The sequence below is a fragment of the Brachionichthys hirsutus genome, chromosome 5 (genome assembly GCF_040956055.1).
Source record: "Brachionichthys hirsutus isolate HB-005 chromosome 5, CSIRO-AGI_Bhir_v1, whole genome shotgun sequence".
In the NCBI taxonomy this organism is placed as follows: domain Eukaryota; kingdom Metazoa; phylum Chordata; class Actinopteri; order Lophiiformes; family Brachionichthyidae; genus Brachionichthys; species Brachionichthys hirsutus.
In genome coordinates, this window is record NC_090901.1 from 9330500 (window position 1) to 9351825 (window position 21326).

The 21326-nt window shown below is 44.2% G+C and overlaps 4 protein-coding genes across 6 annotated transcripts; all 4 read left to right on the forward strand.

Annotated features, from left to right (window-relative positions):
* The first annotated feature begins 268 nt into the window (after positions 1–268).
* Positions 269–1302, forward strand: LOC137894184 (parathyroid hormone-related protein-like). Its single transcript, XM_068739662.1, has 2 exons — positions 269–372; positions 912–1302. The coding sequence occupies exons 1-2, from the start codon at positions 269–271 to the stop codon at positions 1300–1302; spliced, it is 495 nt and encodes a 164-aa protein (XP_068595763.1).
* A 2698-nt stretch (positions 1303–4000) lies between these two features.
* On the forward strand, positions 4001–4924 carry LOC137894392 (galanin receptor 2a). Its single transcript, XM_068739873.1, has one exon. It carries the CDS (start codon positions 4001–4003, stop codon positions 4922–4924), a length of 924 nt encoding a protein of 307 aa, XP_068595974.1.
* Positions 4925–14016: 9092 nt separating this feature from the next.
* On the forward strand, positions 14017–16984 carry LOC137893486 (shaker-related potassium channel tsha2-like). Of its 3 annotated transcripts, XR_011105456.1 has the most exons (3): positions 14017–15505; positions 16612–16662; positions 16859–16984. XR_011105456.1 is itself a non-coding variant. In XM_068738893.1 (2 exons), the coding sequence occupies exon 1, from the start codon at positions 14042–14044 to the stop codon at positions 15473–15475; it is 1434 nt and encodes a 477-aa protein (XP_068594994.1). In that variant the 5' UTR covers positions 14017–14041; the 3' UTR covers positions 15476–15505; positions 16612–16984. The 3 variants fall into 3 exon arrangements, 2 of the variants coding, with proteins under 2 accessions (XP_068594994.1, XP_068594995.1); XM_068738893.1 differs by having other exon boundaries at positions 16612–16984; XM_068738894.1 differs by lacking the exons at positions 16612–16662; positions 16859–16984 and having other exon boundaries at positions 14017–14908; positions 15271–15497.
* Positions 16985–19448: 2464 nt separating this feature from the next.
* On the forward strand, positions 19449–20924 carry LOC137893618 (potassium voltage-gated channel subfamily A member 1-like). Its single transcript, XM_068739031.1, has one exon. It carries the CDS (start codon positions 19449–19451, stop codon positions 20922–20924), a length of 1476 nt encoding a protein of 491 aa, XP_068595132.1.
* The last annotated feature ends 402 nt before the right edge of the window (positions 20925–21326 follow it).

Sequence of the window (21326 nt, forward strand, 5' to 3'; positions counted from 1 at the left end):
TTCAGAGCTTGAAGACATTCCTTTGTGGGGATTTTCCTGGTGAGCCGTCGCATCATGTAAGTCCAAGTTTTTTCTTTTCTTTTTTTAAATATTTTAACGGCATGTGTTATACAGCTTTGGAAGATGTCACATATGTTCCGTCGTATTTACTGTTACTGACATAAGCTTTTGAAATATGAATAAACAGTTCAGCATTAATTCACATAAAACGTTCTGCTTAACTGGAGTGGCTGATTGAGTCTTTCTTGTGTTCTCCAGAACTTGAAGGATGTGCGCTATAGTCATGCTTCAGCAGTGGAGTCTCGCTGTGTTCTTGTTGTGCTCACCAGTGACTCTTTATGGGAAACCAGTCGATGCACTTAGTAGCAGATCGTAAGTTCTATTTTATATTTATTGAAAAAAGGTCATTCATTGTTATGAAATGTGGATGTTCAAAAGTAAAAAACAAACAAAACCTAATTGATAATTGAGCATGATGATGGAAATGTTGGAACGGCTCCTGTATCTTGGATTTAAAAAACACAGGATTACCTGTAAAAATTAAATTCCTAAGTACAGAAAGTTGACTGTTTTAACTCATTTTGGGTTCAGGAACTTATTTATACTGCCACCTACTGGTAGTCAAGGTTTCAGATGCATGCAACTCAAATTTCAGCTGACATCCTTTCAGAACAGTTAACAAATGAACTTAACAAAAAATTATATAAAAATACTCAACTCAGATACGAGGAATTCTAATTGTATCACTGTAAATAAGAGCTTTAATAGGACAAAACTACACACATTTCTGACAGACTTATGTGAAAGATAACATAGTAGCACTCTTTTTTTATGCACAGTGCTGTTTTAGGGTGATGCAGTATTTGCTTTGTTGTGCATCTAACTCTGTCTCTTAACGTCCATGCTTTAAGGAGGAGGTCAGTGAGCCATGCCCAGTTGATGCACGATAAGGGCCGCTCCTTGCAGGAGTTCAAGCGTCGCATGTGGCTGCATGAGCTGCTGGAGGAGGTGCACACAGCCGGTGAGCGCGCTCCACCTTTGCAGAGCAGAGTTCCGACCCAAACCTTCAGTGGGAGTGCTCTGCACGAGAAGCCTCCAGGAGCCACCAAGAACCTCCCCGACAGGTTCGGCCTGGACGGCGAGGGCCCCAACCTCCCCCAGGAGACCAACAAGGCCATGGCTTACAAGGACCAGCAGCTAAAAGTGGCCATTAAGAGGAAGAAAAAGGCGAGGTTGGGCCGACGTAGAGAGAATGACAAGAAGCGCAGACGGGCACGTTCTGTTGCAAGACAGGAGCCGTGAAGGATACAGTACCCTCGCTGAGTGACTCCTGATAGCCCGCACATGGTGCTGCACTAAGACACTGACATCGGCTCAACCAGACTGGAATCTGAGAGACTCAACCCCCAGCGCTGATTTGCCATTTCATATCACGGCCGCTGGGTTGGGCTTGTATGATCATATTTTTGCTCTGTGTGTCTTTTCAATGTCTTACTTCTTGAAGTATCATCAAGACATCTTCTTATTCCCATATTTATTTGGAGAGTCCGTAGGCCTCTGTAACCCGTACTTACACCGGCTTCTCGAACCTGGGAGGCTGCGTGGTCTACTTTTGACTTTTGTGCGGCTCCACACGCGTCGACTATCGTGGACAGAGTTAAACACAAAACTGTTCACCGAATACATCTGTTGGAACTGTTCTGCAATAATTTATTGAAAGGTGTGTATTTATTTTTGTGAATGTATCACAGTGCTGCTGACTAAATTCCATTATGCACTTTAGTTATATCATGTACATGTTCTTTTGTGGTTTAGTTTATTTTGGAAGTCTCTGCTTTCTTTTCCCACCTTAGCTCTTGTAACTTATTGGAAGCTTCATCAAACCCACTCTCACTTTTCTTTTTTTTTTTTTTACATTATAGATTATTTTTATAGGACAAGCCCAACACAGCGGCTCTCAGACTCATTTAATGTTCTTCATTTGCACTGAGGGCATGCTGTACATGTTTCCAGTTAATCAAACATTAAAGTGTAGTGTTTATATATTACCTCCTTCCTGCTTCTCAAATATTTGCTGCTGATAATCGTCTTGTGTTTTTTTTAACAATTGCTTTGTCAAAATGAAACCAGACATTTTAATCCATTTATTTTCATTTTTTAAACTCCTTAAAAAAATAATCTTGACAACAAACTGCAGTTTGTTGTTATTTGGGATATAATATATTTATATATATTCAATTCAATTCAATTCAGTTTTATTTCTATAGTGCCAGATCACAACAGAAAGTCATCTCAATGCACTTAGCAGGTAAAAGACCTGCAGGGAAAGACAGAACCCAACTTGACCCGCAAGAGCAAAGCACTTTGGCAACGGAGGCAAGGAAAAACGTCCCTTTTTTTCTAATATATATATATATATATATATATTTATGATTATGATATTAGCATCCTAATGTCATAAATGTTCAAAAACTAGTCCTACATTTGACACATAAAAATATAAGTAAAAATGCACATCGCGACATCTCTAAGCCCAAACTAACATATTTAGTTTTCTTTGTCCAATTAACAATCCAAAACCAAAAGACTGCTGATTTCACATCCTTGAAAAATTACACAAACGTTCAATCAGTTATTAAAATAGCTGCGGGTTAGTTTTCTATCAATTCATTGGCTGATTAATTGACAAATCATTACAGCTTCAGTGACATGAGTTTATTCAGCCAACCTCACTACAAAAAAGGAGCAGGTCCCCCCCCCCCCAGAAAATGTGTGTTTTTGTTGACTTTGGCACAAATGGAATACGCTGAAGCTGTTACCGTCCTCCTTGAGGACATGGGGCATTTTTAACAGCCTCTGACTGGCATTAGTAATGGAAGGGTTGGCAAATGCATCAGCATCAAGCTATATCCTGTGCTAAGAGCACCGGTGGATACCAAAGGCCATTAACTGACACGGAATCATAAATGCTGTGGAAAGCCCGATAAAGCCACCATCAGGAGCCGGCGGCTCACACCAAACAAATCAATTAAACAATGGAGAGAGACGTTAATATCTCCAAGAGAAGGGGATGAACAGAGAACATAATCAATGGACCGGTCTCCTGTGGACGGTGCTCTGAAATTCATACAGTCCCAAAACCGTCTCCACGGAAAGAGACAACTGCAAATGGTGGGGGAAAGTCAGTTTCTACAGCAACACGATTTTATTATACTGTAGAAACACAGGTCGACAAGTTAATAAAGGTTAAAAGTCAAGTTCAGCCGTTACTAAAATAAGAAAATTAAAGATCAGAAAATCAAAGTGAAAAGAAATATACACAACTATCCTCTAATAATAACAAAATAGGAATGTAGAGCACATCAGTGTTCTGTCCGCAGCTGGCTCGAGGCCATTTCTCTTTAAACCCAGCCAGGCAGAATCAATTTGGCCCAGGAGATGTTTGCCTTTCTTCCCTCGGCGTCCAGCAATCACACGTCGTAATGAGCCCCGCGAGGCTGTCACCTCTCCCGTCTTCAGTCCAGCTTCATAGGATGGCTAACGGAAAACAAGCCGCTTTACTTTGCAGTATGAGGACAGTTCACAGACAGACATGAGTCAGAAGATCCAGCTTTGAGGAAAGACGATGGTGAGTGCATCAAAAAGGAAGGACAGCTTAAGCCAAACTCCTGTTCCAATTCATTAAACTGTTAGAAGATGCAGCAGGTAAGAGTCAAATGTTAATTGGAAGGTATTTTGTCTCTCAGCAAATGATCATATGTAAAAAAAAAAAAAAAAACTTTCACTTTAATAGCTTTCTTGCCTGTTATTTTGGTCATATTAAATCACGAGTGCTTTTAATATCTGCTGGGTTATAAACCTTTTAAGCAAATGACCATCTTTTTCCCCCGAGTAGTCTAACATGATCAATGGGATAATGTCTCATCAATCAACTAATCCTAGAACTACATGAGGAAACCTCTCTTTTTAATTTGAAAGGTGATGTCATATCGGTGACGTAATGGCTGCGCCCAACACGTATGGGCTGATCTTCGCCTGCACGTGTGGAGTGATCCTGGGCATCGGGCTCTGTGCCAACCTGCTGGTCTTCTCTCTATATGCCAGACACAAAACGCTGCGTAAGAACCGGCTGGACATCCTCCTCTTCAGCATGACGCTGGCGGACTTCCTCACCCTCCTGCTCGTCCCCTTCACCTTGTACTCTGCCGTAAGCCACTCCTGGCCTCTGGGTAACACCTCCTGCAAAGTCTACCAGTTCCTACTGGCGTTCAGCCTGGCAGCCAGCACCTACTCATTGTGTGCCGTGTCCGTGACCCGCGCCATGATCATCACCAACCCGTACCAGCCGCCCTCCACGGATGTCGTCATCCTCATGTTTGTCCTCGTGTGGGCCCTCAGCTTCTTCTTTAGCTTGCCACTGCGCATGTTCGCTACCAAAAAGAGCCTTGGCCCAGACCTGACAAACTTCACCTTCTGCCTTCCAACCATTCATGAGCACCACTACCAGGTGGTCCTAAGCCAGTTTGCACTTTATTACTTTGTTCCAATGCTTGTCATCGCCTTCAGCTACATCCGACTGGCTCTCTTTCTCCACAAGAGCCCGGTAATGTCGGTGACCAGTGCCAGGAACACCCGCAGAGCCTCTGTCATGGTGTTCCTGGCTGCTGCCACCTTCTCAGTGTGCTGGCTGCCCGGTTACATTTTGGAGCTATGTGTGTACCTGGACCTTTATCACAACAGATACGCTTGGGAGACGTTTTACTTCATCTGTACCGTACTGCAGTACCTGCACCCCTGTATTAACCCCGTGCTGTACGTGCTGCTGTCGAAGCGTTACCGCCACAGGAGGGCAGCCTGGCTCTTCAGATGCAACAGGAACCGAGTGCAGCCTCAGGTCATCAGCGTCGCCACGGACAGCCTGTAAGGACAGATTCGTCCAGTCATTGGGTTGGATGTTTATGTGATTGCTTTTACATATCTGAGGTGTGCAGACAAGCAGACTACAATTCAGTGCACTCATTATTCTAACCAATCAGTACAAAAGCAGAACTAGCAATCAAAATTAAATAGTGTTAATTTGTGTTTATGATTCATTCATTCATTTTCTTAACCGCTTCATCCCCAGCAGTCTACGAGCGAGAGACAGGGTACACCCTGGACAAGCCGCCAGTTCACCAAAAGGGCCAGACATAGGCAGATAATCATTCATGCACACCCTCAGACCTACGGACAATTTCACCAATCCACCAAAGTTGCATGTTATTGGTGGTGGGAGGAAGCCGGAGAACCCGGAAAGAACCCACACAGACACGGGGAGAACATGCAAAGGAAGGAAGGAAGGACGCAAGTCGGATTTGAACCAGTGACCTTCTTGCTGTGAGTCAACAGTGCGATCCACTGTGCTGCTAAAATATTACTATTATTTTAATAATTATCAACTTAATATATGGCAGCAGCAGTTATTATGGTTCTCGTGACTACTTTCATCACCCCCCCCCGAAGATAACCAGAGAGGCTGCTGTCACCTCACTCTTTGTTGATAACAGAACTATCCTAATTTGCTCTCAAAAACATTTTTATTGTTGTTGTTGTTGTGTCATATGTTGGGGGTGCAAACAAACAGCACAGAAAGGTGCAGAGCAAAGGGATGAAGTGAATGAGTTTGAGAACTGTTCTTCATTTCAGTTGTAATAGTGATGTCAGATTATTAGATTTTTTGGGGCAGAGCAGCAGGATCTCCAATCAGCCACCTTTGCTCTTCACACCCGGAACCTTTTTTACCATCAAGTGTCTACAAACTACAGATTCTGAACTTTCTTTGAAATAAAATGAGAAATCCCAGATTATTGTCATCGGTCATGTGGTGGTCGTGGTCATGACATTTGGTTAATATTATTTTCAAATATTGTGTGTCCCAAATCCACAGTGAAACCTCACTGTGACAGGGTTTGGTCACCCCCCCCTCCTCAAAGTAACTATACGCTAAAGGCTTGGGAGTTGAGAGGAGTGAGCAGAAGGTTGTACAGTCGGTGTAGTCGATAAACAGAAAGCAAAGGAATTAGGAAAGGGAATAACAAGAGTGGATGGGATCTGGCGGCTGCTGCAGTAACAGGAGAGCAGCTGCCCCTCCTTCTGTCAGCTCACCCCTTGACTTTTGGCCTTCTCTTTAGCATACAGCCACAGCAGCTGGCCTGACTCACACAGACCGTCTTCTGAAGCCTATCAGCGTGTCGGATATGGTGAAGCAATAAAGAACACATGGTCCGGAGCTTCAGGAATAAATACTGAGCTCACTTTGGGCAGAGGGGATTTTCTGGAGAGCTTGAAACGAAGCAAGTTTATCCACAAACAATAAAAGCAAATCTCAAGTGAAACTGAGTCTCGTGTGTTTAAATGCATCACAATTTCCCTGCATCCAAGATGTCATGCCGGTGAAATATTTGATCAACTAACCATACAAATGTTTTATTTTTATTTTTACATACTGGAAATAGTCATAGTAAACAAAGAGGAAAAAGGTCTTGTTTGGCATTTTGTTTTTTGAATAAAAAAACTGAATGAGAATTAAAAACATTATTCATAAGCAATTTTCCTTTATCTGCCATGAGGCTGCTGGGCTCTCCAGTGAACACCAAAAGTCTCAGGTGCTCAGGGTTTAGCTTCACAGTTGCAGTTATTTAATAGTGATGTTTTTGTAAAGGTGACTATTTTATGCACCGTTCTATTTCCTCACAGTGTTCTTTGTTTCATTGCAAGTTTAAATACAAGGAAAACTATTGGGTCTAGAGCCTGTAATAAAGTTTATATATATCTATTTCCTGACTTCCAGTTTTGCATTACCCCTATTCTTTTCCATGTGAGGGAACGTTAGAAATGCAGCGTCGCTATTTTCCATTATCTCTGTGTTCTGCAAACGTGCCTTCGTCATATTTGCATTAAAATGTCAAATGCGAAACATTCTGTTCTTTAGGTCAGCACATCCACGCTTTCTCCAGTCAGCATATTCCTACAAAGATGTTTATTAAATACTACGCTAAGAGGTCGTACCTTGGAGTCAGGAAAACCCAACTCAGAATTCAACAATTTCCATAATGGTTTCCAGAATGTCTCCGCTGGAGCTCCTGCCAGACTGTGGTTGAATTACGATGTCGCTTAAAATCCCTTGCCTGGTCATTATGCGTTAAGCAGCGTGAAGCAGCGTTCACACAGCCAATCAGCAAGAACGTACAAGAACGTTCTCTTTTAAGAAAATTGGCACAGGTTAAACATTGTATCTGCTAATTAACATATGCGTCTAAGTCACTGCGACAAGGCTGATATTGTATTGCTAATTATTCCAATTAATTCAACTTTAAGCTCCAAAACAGAGCATGTTACATTAAGACTCTTGGCTATAGTGGTTGTAAAAACCATCTTGTGCTGAGTTTATACTAATTCTCTGTGCCTGTTATGCTATTTAATGGTGTATAAATTAATAATAAAAGCAGAATATTGTTTATTACTGGAATAGAGTATATTAACTCGTGCATTGGACTAAAATCTATTGTTTTCATTGTGCACAGCATCCAAAGGGCTTCTTGTTTAGCAGACTGGTTGAATCTGTCACAGTGCTTGCTTTTACAACGAGTACTATGAAGCAAGAATTCATATTTTAAGTATATTCTGATGTACAAACAATTTTGCTTTAATGTAACAATGAATCTGAATGCAGGACAAGGAGTATTTTTACACAATTGCATCACTGACAGATTTGAATATTGCTTCCGCCACAGGCGTGTTCGTAGAAAATGACAAAGTCATAACAAATCATTTCACTGATAAGATCCAAGTTCCTTATGTCTCTGCCACTTGGGCTGAGCTTCTGTTAAAACACAGTAATTTGTGAAATATAATCAGCATTGCATCCATACTGACTCTTACATACGAGCATTGTTCATTGCAAATGACTCTTTTACAGCATCATTTATCATTTATAATACGCAGACGCTAACATGCGAGGCCCATCTACTGTACAGGCTGACTAAATTTTGAGAATTCCTAAGAGACCACATTCTTAACACACTCGACCAGTTACATAGCGGACAGAAAATAGTTGTGGGTACACTCTGTAAGATCAGAGCGCTCTTGCCATGAGCTAATCATTCCATGTGCCATATAGGCAAGTGTTGAAGGTTTATTTATAGGACTCGCTAAGGTTCCACAGCAGAGGGTTGCTTTTTGAGCTGGATTCAATTACAGCACTGGTGAGAGCTGAAAATACTGCATCTGTATGACACAAACATGAGTACAAATTCTTGATGTGTGCTTATAGGCATACTTTCTTGTGTTGTATTTACTATAGCTGAAGCACAAGATAATGACGATGTTCTCTCTCTCGCTCTCTCTCTCGCTCTCTCTCTCTGTCTCTCTCTCGAAAAGCAGATTGCCACTGCAATATTAAACACATAAAGGTCCCATTCCTACATCTGTTCCTTATATGCCGACTGAAACCAAGGGAACTCGAAGAAGAAAAACATTTGATCAGTAGCAACTGTGAAGTTGTAGCATAATAGTTCAACCCAGAAAGTGTTATTATAATACACAATTCAGTTCATTGGTGGCTTTGCGAGAAAATTCTCCACGATCAATAACATAGTATCGCGCTAAAATCTGAGGCTAGAAACACAAATTAAACAACACGACCTTCAATTCATCATTGCTGGAGAGAAACCTATTCTAAACATGGAAGACGATTTGTCAACATGATTTAATGTGGTCTAATGAGGAAGGAAGCAATGAAAGATTTATAAATGAGCAGGCCCAGGTTGGATTTCAAGGAAGCTATGGATTGAGAAATCAGACACATGGCAACGACGCCCAGCCCAGATGGTCAGCACCAGCTTCTGTCTGACCTAATATCACGGTTCAGCGGTCTGTTTACGTAGTGGAGCATTAAACACTGGCGGTAACCTCCGAGATTCTGTGTAAATGTGGTTCTTCCTAGAGAAAGGGAAACCTGCGCTCACTCAAAAAAAAAGATATTATTGGAAATTATTTGCACATGCAGGCTTTTTTATTATTTTTATTATTAGTCTGTTGAGTCTTCAGCAGCTTGCATTCTTTCACACTCCAGTCATTTAACCACATCTCACATAATTCAGGAATTCCTTAACATCTCCATTTGATCACTACAATAATGCAGTGAGATACCTGATATTTTTACACACTTGCACTGAGCCTCCCCAAAAACCGTTATAAAATACCACACTCTAAGGAAAAATATATGCATCAAACGTTCCTACAGCTCCGAAGTGTCGAATCAGCAGGGACAAGAGGATGCGTTAAGTGTTTGTTTTTGTATTGCAGTAGATGATTTGACCTAATTTTACTTTGACTGAGGGTTTTTGGTGCTTATATTTCATGACTGAGTGGTGTCTGGTCTGCGTCCCTTATAAATCCAGGCAGACGGTGGTGGTGGCCAGTGACTCTGCTGGGATGGACAAGCAGGTAAAATGATGAGTACCTGCAGAAGAAATTAATTTGAATAGTTCCAATCACGTATAATGATTATGATCTGGAACGGTATCTGAATCTCATTCCGTATTGTGGAGCGGGATCCTGAGTTATCAATGCCTGTTTTGCAATTTTATATTTGCAGTTAACTCTTCCATGGCCCAAGATACACGTGAAAATCCACTGACGCATTCTCCAAAATTCCATCAGGCAAATATATATATAAAAAGACAAACAAAAAACAAATAAACAAATATATATATTAAATGTATATTTAAACATGTGAAGAATATGCTCCTATAGCTGTGGCTCACCATATTGAGAATGAGGAGGTCAACTGATATACTGATGGAAGCCAACAGGCTCTTTGCCAGCCTGCAATGGGTGTGCAATAAATGCCAAGAGAGAGAGAGTAGAATCCTATAAACATAAAGAGACCAATAAAAAATAAATGTTAAGATCTTTGAAGTCATCCTTGATGAACAACCCATATGTGCTCCTCCTGTGAACTGATCCCGGTGCCTGGATTTTAGACGAGACTGTCTCCTAAAAAAGGGAGAGGCTTGATCAACGGGTGAAACGATAATCCGAGAGAGACATGGGACGAGACATGGAGAGGTCATTCCAAGGCAGCCTGCTTTCTGGATATGAGGTATCCAGTTCCGTCTCTCGCTCACATGCCCGGTTACCTATGAGCAAAAACATGAACATCATCTTCAGATGACAGCAGGCTAAAATTGGGGGCGATCAAAACCCAGGAACTGGCTCGAGCTCGACCGGGGTATCCACTTTCGAGAGTGGAAGTCCTGGTGAGGAGTCCTCAGGGTGAGGAGCCTGCACGCTCCCTTCTCTTACAGAGTGGGTAAGAGGACAGTATCAACACAGATTAGACTTTCTAAGGCTAAAACATTGACATTGTTAATTAAGATTATATGCTTTACACTTTTTTTACACTCCAAACAAAATTCAATTTTCACCCTAGTATAAGGGGGCCCTTGAAACAACCACACACATCATGCATGTACGACCCAAGCACGTGGAGAGGGCATAGGGTGAAGCCGCTGCCATGATTGGCACACCTGGAGCAATTGGGGGGGAAGTGCCTTGCTTAAGGGCACCTCGGCAGTGCTCTGAGGGTAAAACTGGCCCCTCTCCAGCCACCAGCACACATTCCTCATTTCGTCTGCGCTGGGACTTGAACCGGTGGACTTCTCCGCTTCCCAACCCAAGGAAACCACTGCCGCCCATGCAGCTGCAGACTTCGTAGCCATATGCTAATGAGTAAACATGTTAAAGTAAGACCTAGAGATCTTTAAATGATGATGATTGTTACCTCAAACAACGCGGTAAAATCTCTGGCAGACTAATTTACATCCCGTCATTCACCTGAAATTCCTGCACCACTGCAGATTTTATATGTTCTCCTCTGTACCATGGCGATGGAATGAACCCATTTCATTTTCTAGTAGATCTATAGCAGCCATTTAACTCAAGAAGTCATAGTTAGACCTGCCTGAATCTTATAGATAAGCAATGGGGAAGAGAGCATGTGATTGAATCTGGAGAAGAATACAGCCAATCAGAAAAGGAAGCATTAACTCTATAACAGCCGTGTTCTCTGTGGCAAATAGATAAGAATGGCTCTTAGTATTAGGTGTTTCTTTTTTCCTGGTCAAAATGACAAAATGACAACGGATGGCAACTTGTGGAGGGAACGCTCAGCCTTGCAGCGGTTCTCTTTCTCCAAATGCTCTTGTTTTAAAGGAATAAGCAATCCATACTGTAGATTCAAAGTAAATCCGATTGAATAAGAACACCTCCCACGAGTAGCTCTACTTTTATCGAGTCATTCCAGCATCGGAGTCGCTGTCATCACCAGCCCTACAGAGCATACGTCAGACCGGGTCAAATAGCCCTATTTCGTTTCATGCACGGTAGTCGCTACTAGAACGATGTCAGCCAAAGGAGCTGCTGACGAGCACGGCTGACCCTCTAAAAACTCCTCTTTCAATTTATAACACACTCTCACACATACACAAATATGATATGCACATGTGTTCATTCACCAATTGCACTGATAGCAACGCCTCATGCGCTCTCACTGAAATACACGCACACACACACACACACGTTGTAAGTACTTGGCCTGAGGTTTAGGAGGAGGAAAGCCAAGAAGAGTCAGTGACACTAGTTGCTGCTGCCCTTACCCCACGTCTATAATGGGTTGGTTCTTTGCTTCGTTCTGTGAAACAAAGCTTCTGAAAATAAAGTAAAATAGCCGTGAGAGTGTCTCTCACGGCTATAAAAAAAAGATGCATTTGAGGACACTTTACCTTGTGTAATAAATTTGAATATTGCTGTCATGTTTGCTGACACCATAATAAATACCTTTCTTTGCGCTACTATATTATGACAGATCATTTAAAGCTGTTTCTTTCATTATACACTTGTTAGATCACAATAATAGAAACATGTTTTGGTGGATGGCAAGGATGCAGATGTTTTGTCATGGTGGGTGAATGCACAGTATCCTGTCACCATGGGGACGGGTGTGTGTGTGTGTGGGTTGTCTCTTGCATACGTAGGTTGTGCCATTTATAATGATGGGAGGTTCCTCGCTGTCAGCATTCCTGCAGCGTGCATGCTTTGTGGCATGTCTGTCTCAGGCTTTGTCTAATTACACAGGGTCCTTGCTAAATATGCACGGGCATGACAATCCACACAAATCACATTGTATGGACCCGCCAGCATGTACAGTATATATATATATATATATATATATAACTACAACACCATTAAATCAGCAAAAGCTAAAAGGAATAATGTGTTTTAATAAGATTACTAACTCCACAAGGATGAGTGGGAAAAAAACACTAATGAATTCTGAGTATGAGGCAAAGGTGACACATGCCTTACATATTTTTTGTATGTATTAAAGTCAGGGGCCAATTCCTCGGCCTGTTTGTTATTGTTTGTTTCCTTGGATATGGTCAAGGCCTGACAACTCGGCATGGCCCAGACAGTCATTTGGTGAATGCTAACACATTAGCAGCAGGTGGCACCATGTCCATGACACTTGACATTTGACTCTGAAATATAAAAAGCCTTTGTTTAGCAATGGAAAGACCCCAAAAATAATTGCTCTCCTTAGTTAACATATCTGCAACTGAAAAAAAGTCAATATGTGAGTCATGATAAGAAAATCTCCAGGTTGGTTTTAGTAACTCTGATCAGCATCATTTTGCTGTTGCTGTTCTGTTCCTGTGTCTAGAGCTGCACTGACTGATATATGGGATAGAGTTTTATCCTGACTACAAACGAATACAACTGCATCTTTCTCCTCACAAAAGTCATGATTCCCACTGTATTTTCACTCTGGTGATCTTCCTGTGTTCCAAGTTGTAAAGGAGATTATTTTTTTTGCATCAGAGTACTCTTATTTGTCTCTTATAAAGGACAACATTCACGAGTGTTGCTGGAGCCCATCCTAACTGGCTATGGGCGAGAGCCGGGGATGTGCTGGGATATTACATGCACCACGCCAGCCGGTCAGAGCGATGCTGGACAGGCATCCCCTTAGTACAAGCATCTTCTGTCACCCTTGCGATTTGTTCCGATGAGTGCTCTGAACAGTTAATATGATTTTGGCTGTGGCTCCCTCAAGACGCTCGCCTCTCAAGTGTCAGTAAAGCCAGCAGTTTCCACTTGCTACTGTGGGGCCAAGAGGGCCCCCGGTGTTACAGCTCCATGCTTCACTGCATTCCGATTATTCCATCTTATTTATTCTGAGACACATTTAACAAGTAGCTGCTGAAATAAGCCTCACTGCACTCAACAAGCTGGATGTTTTTGCCATGGTCCTCTGCACCCCTCTTTCTATAACCGTAGACACGGGATGGTTCCTGGAGGTTTCCCTTGTGATAAGAATAGCACCATGATTTCATGAATGAGAGACCTGCCGGGCGAGAGACTCCATTTCGGAGTGGGCTCCAGATCCGGGAAACACATTTGACTTTTCCTTGAATTTATCAAAACTGGACACTTGGATATGGGATAGCCGACATTTTTATTATTATTTTTTTTTATATAAAGCAATAATTTGCAATTGGAAACATTTGTAACACTGTGTTTACTTGGAAACCACTGCACAGCTACAGCGAAGTGAGCGAGGGGTAGAGGGACAGCAGCAGCAGCAGCAGCAGCAAATGTCATCTGGTCATCCAGCATGGGGAGGGCTTTGGAGTTTAAAATGGTGTGAATATGATAGCCATGGGTATAGCTTATGCAAGTGCAAGAGAGCTGCCTGTACCATTGAAAGCTGACATTACAGAAGCACTAATCTGACCAAAGGAGGGCGAAAATCAACAACAGCGCGACGACTCTGGATACCAGCGGAGACAACTGTTTGGTCGTGGCGAGCAAAAACGGGACTTTGCCTGGAAATCAGGCGGCTGCATGAGAAAGAGGGTCGACCGGACGCACGGGGAAGAGGGCAAGAGGAAGTGTCCGGGGAGGTGAGAGAGGGATTTACCCTCGGAGGGGTAAAAAGATGACTGTGGTGTCCCAGGAGAACCACGAGGAGACGGTGATCGCAACTCCTTTGTTACAAGACGCCGCTGACTTGGAAGCAGCAGAGCAAGAGTGCAGCGAGCGGGTGACCATCAACGTCTCGGGTCTGCGTTTTGAGACGCAGTTAAAGACCCTCTCCCGGTTCCCGGCCACGCTTCTGGGAGATCCACGTAAAAGGATGCGCTTCTTTGACCCCCTGAGGAATGAATACTTCTTTGACAGAAACAGGCCGAGCTTTGATGCCATCCTGTACTATTACCAGTCAGGAGGGCGGCTTCGGAGGCCTCTGAGTGTTCCTGTGGATATATTCCTGGAAGAATTACGATTTTATGAATTTGAGGAAGAGGCCATCGAGGTTTTCCGCGATGACGAGGGCTTGGCGAGGGAAGACGACAACCTGTTGCCCAATAATGAGTTCCAACGGCAGTTTTGGCTCCTGTTCGAGTATCCGGAGAGTTCAGGACCCGCACGGATAATTGCCATTGTGTCAGTCATGGTTATCTTAATATCCATTATCATATTCTGCTTGGAGACTTTACCCGAATTCAGGGAAGTCCCCGCCGTGCAGGATAATATTGTCAATGGAAGCGCTCAAGGCAAAGCGCCCAGCGCGTTCACAGATCCGTTTTTCATGGTGGAGACACTTTGCATCGTGTGGTTCTCTTTCGAATTCACCATGAGGTTTCTGTGTTGTCCCAGCAAACCAGCTTTCTTCAAAAACATCATGAATCTAATAGATGTGGTGGCTATAGCTCCGTACTTTATCACCCTGGGCCTTGATCTGGCAGAGCATCAGGGCAGCAGTCAACAGGCAGCCTCTTTGGCCATACTGAGGGTCATCCGTCTGGTGCGTGTTTTCAGAATCTTTAAGCTTTCCAGACACTCCAAAGGTCTCCAGATCCTTGGCCAAACGCTCCATGCCAGCCTCAGGGAGCTGGGACTGCTCATATTCTTCCTGATTATCGGAGTTGTTTTATTCTCCAGTTCTGTTTATTTCGCTGAAGCAGAAGACCCAGAATCTGGATTTTCAAGTATACCTGATGCGTTTTGGTGGGCTGTGGTGACCATGACCACGGTTGGATATGGAGACATGTGCCCCTCCACCATGGGAGGGAAATTTGTTGGATCTTTGTGCGCCATTGCCGGAGTGCTAACCATAGCTTTACCAGTACCCGTCATAGTGTCAAATTTCAATTATTTCTACCACAGAGAGAACGAGGAGGAGGAGAACGTTCAGTACGTACACGTGACGTGTGGACAGCAGCAAACATCGTTTGGGGAACGTGGTTCAAACAAGAGTAGCAGCCAGTCGCTCTCCATAACGGAATCCTTTCAGGGGAGCGACCTGGAGGCACTGACAGAGCCGAACGTTCACCCCGAGGAGACATACACTGGGAGACTGACCGACGTGTAAACGCACCGTTGGAGGACTGTTTTATCTCTGGTGAGTTGTTGGGCAATGGCGCACAATAGGCTCCTTGACATATCCTGTGGTTCCCAAAAAAGGGAGGCCTCAAATATTTAGTATGGGTTGTCGTGTAGTTGTATTCACTCAATTACAAGACAGAACAACATCACCGCAGTGCTGCAAACCTTTTTTTTTTTTACTCTCTGAGGGGGAGAAAACAATAATGAATCACCGGCATAAAATCTTGAGGTCGTAAAATACGTGTCATATTTTAAATACCAACAGCAGGGATTGAGTCACAGTCTGACAAAAAGGGGGGAAGCTCAATAACAAAACTCGTAATGTCATTACGCACAAGGAAACGAACTGATTGGCTGTTTATTAATTGCGTCAAAGCGCATGACGCACACACACACACACACACACACACACACACACACACTGATGAGCTCCGCGCACGGGAGTACGCGCAGAAAGAGTGACGCGTAAAGCAAGGCGTCATCTCTTCTCTGTCACTTTAAGGTTAGACTGAAGTTTACTCGGGGTCACTCGAGGTCTTGCGCGTGTTTGAGGGTTCAGACATTTTCGTTTGTAAAAGCTATTTTGGACGCAGATCTGCAACCTTCCCGTTTTAGCAGCTGCCAGCCTCAAGAAGGTTTTGGGAGTTTACATGTTAACGAGATTTTGTAATTCATGATTAAAATATCATATTTGGAATAAGGAGTTTTACAACACCAAGAGATGATTTTCTAAAAAAAAGAATAGCACTACTGTTCCCGAAAGGCGCTTTCAGAAGCATGAAAGACTCGAGAGCGCGTCTCAGGTGCACGGTTTTTGGTTTTCCGGGTGTTTTCTGCGTACTTTCCGCTTGAATCTGATCGGATCGTTCAGCACAAGCGAGCTCTGAGCGCCACTCTGTGGAAAACGACGAGCCATGCAAGAGGCAACACTTTAAATCATGATTTACACACACGCTCTGTGCAGCATGAAGCTTGAGTGTCGTTGCGCCCTGAGATGATGACGCGCTTTTATTTACACCAGGATGCTTGTGATGGTTTCCTAGCGCACCAGAAACTTGACTATATACTTTCTCTTACCCCCACATGTTAACTCAGTGAGTTTTCTTTTCTGTTTACTTGCAGGATGCAGATGATTAAGTGAAGCTTGTTTCTCTCTCAGAGTCGCAGCGAAATGCAAGTGTGGAATTATCGTCTCCAAAAATATTGGATAATTTCCCCCCCATGGATTATGAAAGACCAGAGCCTGTAAAAATGTCCATTTTGCCTTATTGGACATTATTTGTGTCACCAGTAGAAATCACCACATAGCCTTGTGTATAATCTGTGTTTTTTTTATTTTATTAAGAATTGTTTCCTTTTTCTTATGCAGCTTAAAGTCTCTGCAAACATTCAGATCGCCTTGCAAGCAACAGCATAGCCCAGAACGTTACGATGCAATGTTTGCATGACAATGAATTCATTGTGAATTATGAATGGAATAAAATATTTATTTTTTTAATGTATACGTGAGAACTTAACTTAATCATTTTTTAAAATAAATAAACGATGAATCTGAAAACACACATTTTATTTTTTATTTTACTCGTATATAGACAACAAGACGACAAATGCAAACCAGATGGGAAAACACTGAAAGCATTTATTTTCAAAATTCCCCAAATACATTTCTATTAATCATTTTAATGTATGTGCTTTTTTTTCTTTCTGAAAGACGAAAAAAAAAACAAAAACACAGAACCAGACCGGGTGGTTCATACAAAGCCTATTAACTTAATAAAATGCCAGAGTGATAAACTCGGCTCATTTATTTGCTCCGAGTGCAGATTTGAACTAAATAGACAGCGCTTAGTTTGGTGAAGCGAAAGGAATTCTGGAAATCCAAATATATTTTCTTCGAGTCACGTCGTTCTTTGCTAAGTTATGAACCAACGGCAAAATACGCCTGCAGGTCATGGAAGTGGAAAAAACATAGAATATAGATCCTTTATTTGAGAATATTCGCTATCTGAGATTGCAAAGTTGCTCCTGGGACTTTGTTCTGTGAGTCGCGTCAATCATCGAGCGCTGTCCGTGGTGCTGAAGCCGACACGTCGACGCGGTACGGTGCAGACTGAGGGGTGCGAGAGCGTGCACATCCTGCGTGCACATCCTGGGCGCAACCCCCCCCCCCCGATGTGACGTCTATGACGGGATGCAAACACGTTTGAAAGATTTGCCCTTTGCCGTGGATCACAACATATTAACGCTGCGAAGTAAAGTTTGCGCTCAGGCGTGCACGCGCGTTGTTCCCCGGATGGAAACGTGATTTCATGTCTCACCCATGCACCGGCTGTTCTCTCTACTTTCTAAACGACAGATCAGACACACACTGCGGAGTTTTGCGTGTTCGCTGCTGCTCTTTGCGGCGTGATTGCGCCATGCTGGCCACACGCACGCGCGCTCCTGTTTTTGGAGGGTGTATGGAGAAGTTCTGGCAGCATGCTTTAGTACAGTCGGTCTGCATTGCGTCGAAACCCTCCTCCTCCTCCTCCTCCTCTTTCTCCTGCTGCCCTCCCTACCCTCTCTCCCCTACCTCCCCTCCCCTCCCCTCATCCGCTCATTGCCTTGCCTCTCTATATACTTGTATGTCAAATGCACAGCAAAACTTGCTGGGCATCGTGGAGGAAAACACATGGACCTATATCTGCCGTCACGTCTCTCCATTCCGCCCTCCGCGTCCCTCCCGTCGTCTTGCCTGCTCGTGGGAAGCAGCAGATTCCTGCGGATGCAGTGATGCCTGGGAATGCCAAGGGCTCCTTTATTGCCCCTTAGATCCCCCCCCTATGAATTGCACCTACGGGTTTTCTCCTGCGGTGCACTCTTGAGCTGCTTCCCACCGCGCTCCGTCTCCGTCGCAGCCTCCCCTTCACCCGGACTCACCTGCATCCCATCGCGCGTTTCAGACCGATCTGGGGACAACTTTGTGGGACGGCGATGACGAGTGAAGGCGTTTTTTGGGTACGTGCGATGGGAAGTTGCACATGACAACCTCCGGTGGCCTGCTGTTGGATCGTTTCGCACCCGAGAGCTCAACCCGCCACGGTAAGCGCCGAAACTGCTGACTTAGACACTAAATGACGTTTTCGATCTGCAGCGGCTGTGACTGTAAAGATAACTGACTGTGTTGTTTCTCTCTCACGCACAGTGGCTTTTTACGATGGTTTGCCCGTCGGCTGCAGGCGCGTAGAGAGAGACAGTTGGCACGATGTCAGTGTCAAATTATGCGTCACATCATAATTCAGGCCGTTTAGAGTGCAGTGGGACGGATCACTGCCGCGCAAGCGTTAAGACACAGAACTGGGGTTTCTGTGTTTAACTAAAAAAAAAAATACAAAACGGGACAGAAATATGTGTGTAACAGAGAAGCAGGAAGAAAAACTATATATGATGAGCTAAATGAATGAATTTAAATCATGCCAAACAGACATAAAGTCAATCATGTAGAGAAATGATAAATGTTTATATTACAGATATCTCACAGACATGCATCATTGTGGGTATTTATTTAACCTCTGAATGCACTAATTGCTGGCGGCTGAGAGAAGTAAATAAATAAATAATCTGCAGGAAATGCTGAGCCAGCAAATATCTTGGCTGTTTGATCCCATTATTTCCTCCTCCTCCTCCTCCTCCTCCTCTCTTTCCCTCTCCTCCCTCTCTCTGTGGGTGACAGAGGCAGCAGTAACAACAGCAGCAGATGTACTGGGGAGCAGCAATGGTCAAATCAGCGAGAACCGCAGTGGAGCCGCACTGAGGCAAAGCAGCCAAACCCGCCTGCTGATATCTGGGGACATCTCCAACAATTTAAAAGGTGCGGGAAGCTAAGGAGTGGAACGTTTGCCCCCCCCCCCCCCCCCAAACCTGAATGCCTGCTCAGTCAGACTAACCGCTATCCCAACACAACTCCTCCTCCTTCAAAAATGACCGTGATAGCAGGAGAGAACGTGGACGACACCTCCGCTGTCCCTGGCCACCCTCAGGACACGTACCCCCCAGACCACAATGACCACGAATGCTGCGAGAGGGTGGTCATCAACATAGCCGGCCTCCGGTTTGAGACGCAGTTGAAAACGCTCTCCCAGTTTCCAGAGACGTTGCTGGGCAACCCCAAGAAGCGGATGCGGTACTTTGACCCGCTGAGAAACGAGTACTTCTTCGACAGAAACCGCCCCAGCTTCGATGCCATCCTCTATTACTACCAATCGGGAGGCCGCCTGAGAAGACCGGTGAACGTCCCTTTGGATATGTTCTCAGAAGAAATCAAATTTTATGAGTTGGGAGTGGACGCCATGGAGAGGTTTCGTGAGGACGAGGGTTTCATCAGGGAGGAGGAGCGTCCTTTACCTGAGAAGGAGTTCCAGCGGCAGATCTGGCTCCTCTTTGAGCACCCGGAAAGCTCCGGGACGGCGAGGGGGATCGCCATAGTGTCTGTGATGGTCATCTTGATTTCAATAGTCATATTTTGTTTAGAGACTTTACCACAGCTGAAAGAGGACCCCGCGGGCCGAAGGATTACCGTTGGGAACACGACGATATATTACAAGCCAAATATCCTCACTGACCCCTTCTTTGTCATTGAGACACTCTGTATAATCTGGTTCTCCTTTGAGTTGATCGTTCGCTTTCTAGCTTGCCCGAGCAAGCCGGCCTTCTTCAAGAACATGATGAACATGATCGACATAGTGGCCATCATCCCTTACTTCATCACGCTCGGAACCGAGCTGGCCGAAGACCCAGAAAAGGAGGGCGTCGGGGAGCAGGCAACATCTCTGGCCATACTCAGGGTGATCCGTCTGGTCAGGGTGTTTCGGATTTTCAAGCTGTCACGACACTCCAAAGGACTGCAGATTTTGGGGCAGACTCTCAAGGCCAGCATGCGAGAGCTCGGATTGCTGATCTTCTTTCTGTTCATCGGAGTCATCTTGTTTTCCAGCGCTGTCTACTTTGCTGAGGCGGAGGAGCAACAATCCTACTTTGGCAGCATCCCCGATGCATTTTGGTGGGCCGTTGTGTCTATGACAACTGTGGGCTACGGCGACATGGTGCCGGTCACTATAGGAGGCAAGATTGTAGGGTCGCTATGCGCCATCGCCGGAGTGTTGACAATTGCACTCCCAGTGCCTGTCATTGTGTCCAACTTCAACTACTTCTACCACAGGGAGACCGAGGGAGAAGAGCAGGCCCAGCTGCTCAACGTCAGCAATCCCAACATCCCCACCGAGTCCAACTCCAGCCGCCGTAGTTCATCCACCGTCAGCAAGTCGGAGTACATGGAGATTGATGGAGACATAAACAATAGCATCGACAACTTTAGGGAGGCAAATCTGAGAACTGGAAATTGCACTATATCCAACCAAAACTGTGTATATAAGAGCAAGCTGCTTACAGATGTTTAGACACTAGTTAGGAATTTTGGGATCTCTTTGGACTGTAATACGTGGGAGTAGACGATGAGTAAGGAATGCTTCATTTACCTACCAAAAGCACTTGATGGCATTAGGCCTGCAACCATGCTCAGCTATATAGAGAGGACACTGGGAAAAAACAAAGCTCTTAGAGTAACTTGACTGGTAGGTAGAATAATTAATTCTTCTGATTCAAAAAACCTATAGGTACATCACATAGAGAATTGTTACGCATATACACGGCTCCCTGGAATACGCAGAGCACATCCTGCCTCACCAGTGGACAGCGTGGTAATTAAAATCTTATGCATGTACAAGTACATATAACATTTCAGCAAGTTGCACAATCGAACGGAAACATCTGCAGAGGCACGCAAGCGCCTGCAGAACCGA

Excerpts from the sequence above, each read along its gene's own strand:
- LOC137893486 (XM_068738893.1), top strand. The coding sequence starts at position 14,042 with ATGACTGTGGTGTCCCAGGAGAACCACGAGGAGACGGTGATCGCAACT.
- LOC137894184 (XM_068739662.1), top strand. The coding sequence starts at position 269 with ATGTGCGCTATAGTCATGCTTCAGCAGTGGAGTCTCGCTGTGTTCTTG. Across the intron at positions 373-911 it reads GATGCACTTAGTAGCAGATC|GAGGAGGTCAGTGAGCCATG; the intron begins GTAAGTTCTATT and ends CCATGCTTTAAG.
- LOC137894392 (XM_068739873.1), top strand. The coding sequence starts at position 4,001 with ATGGCTGCGCCCAACACGTATGGGCTGATCTTCGCCTGCACGTGTGGA.
- LOC137893618 (XM_068739031.1), top strand. The coding sequence starts at position 19,449 with ATGACCGTGATAGCAGGAGAGAACGTGGACGACACCTCCGCTGTCCCT.